Source organism: Bactrocera tryoni, unplaced genomic scaffold, assembly GCF_016617805.1.
Source record: "Bactrocera tryoni isolate S06 unplaced genomic scaffold, CSIRO_BtryS06_freeze2 scaffold_245, whole genome shotgun sequence".
NCBI classification, from domain to species: Eukaryota; Metazoa; Arthropoda; class Insecta; order Diptera; family Tephritidae; genus Bactrocera; species Bactrocera tryoni.
Genome location: NW_024395972.1, coordinates 33,681 through 38,038, shown reverse-complemented (window position 1 = coordinate 38,038; position 4,358 = coordinate 33,681). Strand labels below are relative to the sequence as shown.

General features: G+C 45.8%; 1 protein-coding gene across 1 annotated transcript; it reads right to left on the bottom strand.

Moving 5' to 3' along the window:
* Positions 1-3,441: 3,441 nt before the first annotated feature.
* On the bottom strand, positions 3,442-4,017 carry LOC120780253. Its single transcript, XM_040112513.1, has one exon. It carries the CDS (start codon positions 4,015-4,017, stop codon positions 3,442-3,444), a length of 576 nt encoding a protein of 191 aa, XP_039968447.1.
* Positions 4,018-4,358: the final 341 nt, after the last annotated feature.

Sequence of the window (4,358 nt, the reverse complement as noted above, 5' to 3'; positions counted from 1 at the left end):
TTGGCTGATAGGTGTGTTCGCGTACTACACTGCCACAACCAGCCCCCCTTTTAATCTGTGTGTGCTTACAGACACAGACGTTTAGGGAATCGAACTTTTCTTCCCAGGCGAGTTGTGGTTTTTACTTGAGGGTCGCTGATCTCAGCTGGAGTAGGCCCTGCCTTCTCGTCGATAATGTTGTTGTTGTCGGTAAATGCCGCTTTCAGCCTGTCGATTGAAATTTTTCTAATTTTGTTTCGGATGTTCAGCGTGAAATATTTCGGATGACATTTTATTACTGCGAATGGTCCGTCATACGGCTTCTGCAGTGGTTTTGCAATTGCGTCGTTTCGCACGAAGACTTGCGTACATTGATGGAGTTCCTTTTGTATAAATGGTTTTATTTTTGTGTGGTGTGCCGTTTGCGTCGGTCGTATCGATTCCATTGCATGTCTGAATTCTTGAACAAACTCTGCTTCGTTTTGGTGCAGCTTCGGTTCGGTAATAAATTCTGCTGGTAGTCGCAAGCTTTTTCCGTAAACTAATTCCGCCGGTGTTGCCTTTATGTCCTCTTTAAATATTGTTCGAAGTCCAAGCATGATGAGCGGTAACTCGATTGCCCAGTTTCGCCGATCTTTACATTTTAGTGCTGCTTTTAGTGTACGATGAAAACGCTCTACTAAACCGTTGGCTTGGGCATGATATGCGGTTGTGCGGAGGTGACGTATACCTAGTCTTTCGTTGAGCTGCTTAAAAACTTGACATTCAAATTGTCGCCCCGGGCCCGCTGTAATTTTAGAAGGAACACCAAATCGCGCGATCCATGTTTCTATGAGTGTGGTGGCGACAGCTTCAGCCGTTATGTTCTTGATAGGTGCTGCTTCTGGCCATCGCGTAAATCGGTCGACGATCGTTAGTAGGTATCGGTAATCGTTTGAAGGCGGTAGTGGGCCGACTATGTCGATGTTAATATGGTCGAAACGTGACTCTGTGGTATCGCACCGTCCAGGTGTGGTCTTATTATGCCGCTGAATTTTCGATTTTTGGCATGGTATGCACTGCCTTGCCCAGGTTGCAACGTCCTTGTGAATGTTTGGCCAGACGAATCTTTGTTTGATGAGTCGGGTAGTCGCTCGAATACCAGGATGTGCAATGTCGTGTTTAGCGTTAAAAATTGTTTTGCGACATGACTTCGGAATGTAAGGTTTGCATTTGTTGTTTGAGGTATGGCAATATATCTGTTGTGCTGAATTGAGCACGGGCATCTTAGTCAAAATTATGCTGTAGCGGTCGTTCCCTTGAAGAATGGATTTCTGTTCTGCCGCAATGACCTCGTAGTCGATAGATTCGCGTTGCATTACATTGATGCGTGAAAGGAAATCGGGTACTGTGTTTTCTTTACCCTTTACGTAACGTATATCAGTCGTAGATTGGCTGACGTAATGCAAGTATCGAAGGTGTCGTGGCTCTGCCTTTTCGGGTTTCTGTTTAAAAGCGAAAGTGATTGGTTTGTGGTCGGTGTAGATCGAGCGACATCTACCTTCAAGTTGGTCGGCGAAGTACTTAACGCTTTTATATACGGCGAAAAGCTCTCTTGAGTATGTACTCCAATTACGTTGAGATGTTGTTAACATGCGGGAAAAAATCCTAGGGGCTGCGCCTCGTCGTTTTTTATTTGGTGCAGCACGCCTCCGATACAATTGTCTGATGCATCGACTGATAGTGTGAGTTGTGCGTTTTCTTGTGGATGCGCGAGCAGGGTTGCATTGGCTAATTTTAGTTTAAAATCGTTGAATGCTTTTCGCGACTCTTCGGTTCACTGAATTTTGCGTTTGTCGTTTTTGATGTTGCCCGGAATAAGAGCTTGCAGGATATCTTGAGTACGTGCAGCGCCGGGTATAAATCTTCGGTAGAAGGTGATAATTGCTATGAAACGTCGTAGGTCCTTTGCGATGGTTGGTTCCGTGTAAGCGTTTATTGCCTCTACTTTTTCTGGCAGTGGCAAAATACCGTTGGATGTGACTAAATGACCGAGATACCTCACGTTTGACTGACCAAAAACACATTTATTGCCGTTAACGGTTGGGCCGTTTTGCTTTAAACGCTCGAACACAATTCAAAGGTGTTGCTTATGTTGAGCTTCGGTGCAGGACGTGATGCAGATGTCGTCTAGATATGGTACAACAAAGTCTAATCCTCGAAACACACTGTCGATGTGTCGTTGAAATGTTTGGCCCGCGTTGCATAACCCAAATGTCATGTATCGAAATTCGAATAAGCCGAACGGAGTTGTTATGGCAGTTTTTTCGATATCATCGGGATGCATGGGTATCTGGTGGTACGCCCTTTCTAGGTCGATAGTTGAAAATATGCTTTTGCCTGCAAATACTTGATGAACTGTCTGGATATTTGGAATGGGGTACCTGTCCTTTTCGGTGACGGCGTTTAGTGCCCTATAATCCCCGCACGGTCTCCAGGTATTGTCCTTTTTAGGGGCCATATGAAGTGGCGAAGCCCATTGACTTTTGGATGGCTGGCAAATACCCTTCGCCATCAGGTATTCGAATTTCGCTTTTAGTTTTTCGGGTGTGAGGCGTCGTGGTTTTGCGTTCACTGGTGGACCGCTCGTGACGATGTGGTGGAACGTTGCAGTTTTGGCGATGCGTTTATTATGTGACGGTGCGAATAGTTCCTTAAATTCTGAGAATAATTCTGTGTATTTGTTTGTACCAGTAACAAGTTTAATGCCAGTGGTAGCTGTAGCTCGCGTTATACCGTTTGTATGTAATTTCGTCGTTTTATCGATTAGTAATTTGTTTTTCAAGTCTACTAGCAGGTCGTAGTGCGTTAGGAAATCCGCGCCGATAATTGGCGATTTTACGTCGGCTATGCAAAATGTCCATTCAAATGGGCGACGGAGGCCGAAATTTAGTTTCATAGTTTTTTGTCCGAATGTTTGTATTGGCGTTCCATTCGCCGCGTAAATTGACTGGGTGTCGGTTTATGAGTGTTGTTTGTTGCGGTTGCTGGTATCACCGATATATCTGCTCCGGTGTCGATGAGGAAATGTTGATTGTCGTAAACGTTTTTTATGAAAAGGCAGATTGTTGTTGCCGTGGCCGAGCTGGCAAGCGCCTCCCATGGCTTGAGCTCGGGGTACTAGTTTTTTTGGTCCTCCTGTGTGCTGCCGGCCGTCCGGTCAAGCTTGCATGGTGGCCTACACTTACGAGCGTTCGTCCCGTATTTGTAGTAATACCAGCTTGTGTTGTGGTGTTCGCGACTTCGTGAACCCAATCGTGTAGGTGTTGGTCTGCGTTGGTTGTCGCGGCGTGGCCATTTGATGTCTCGGAGATCCCGTGAGAGCGCATTGATCTGGCGTTGCATTTCTAGAATTACTTGACTTGTAGGTTCATTGCCGGCGCTTTGCTGTGGGTGTGTGTTCACTGTCTGCTGAGGGCTTTGTTAAACAGCGTGTATGAAAGAGTTGCTGTCTTTGGTAGCCTCCATGATACGATCGGCCATCGTTGCTGCGTTGACTAATGTTATGTGCTCGTCTGCGGATAGAATTGCGCGTATTTGTTCAGGCAGATTCCGGAGCCATAACTGCTTTAGGAGCTCGTATGTAACTGGTGTAGCTGCGGCCCTTGTCCGCATTTCGGCTAACAACTGTGACGGTTTGCGGTCACCGAGTGATAAGTCGCTGAGGAGCTTTGTTAGTTTGGTTTGTGTGCTATCGGCAAATTCGTTAATGATTCGAGCCTTGAGGTTTTTGTACATTTCGTTGCGTGCTGGTGGATTGGTACGGAAATCAGCTAGTTTGTACATAACGTGCGTAGGCAGTTGTCCAATTATGGTATAGTATCGTTTTTTGTCGGACACGATACCTGCTGCTTCAAATGCCGCCTCGACTTGCCAGAACCATAGGTCGGTATGTTCCTCAACGAAATCTGGGAGCTTAACTTTTCCTTGGTCCAGCGTGTCCACCCGCATTGGTGCCTGTTGCTCTGGAGCCGGTGTCTCTTGCTCGTCGTTGGGCATATTTTTATTTTCGAAAGATTTCTCACTTGTGGGGGTAGCCAGTATGTTCTGCCGCTATGTCGGGGTCACCAGTATGGATCTTCTTTGGTTTGATTAAAAAACGTGCTTCAACTTCTGACAATGGTAATACTTTTTATTCGGAAAGTGGCGTGTTCTAACTGGATATGCGTAAAAGAAAGAAAAGAAGAATAACAGTTCTGTTAACTGCGATGCAGATACATAAATTAATGAGTGCTGCCAAAGCATCGAATTGATGGTGCTGCCCTTGGCTGATAGGTGTGTTCGCGTACTACACTGCCACAGATATATACGAGTATTTAATTCTCCTGTCTCCTACTTCT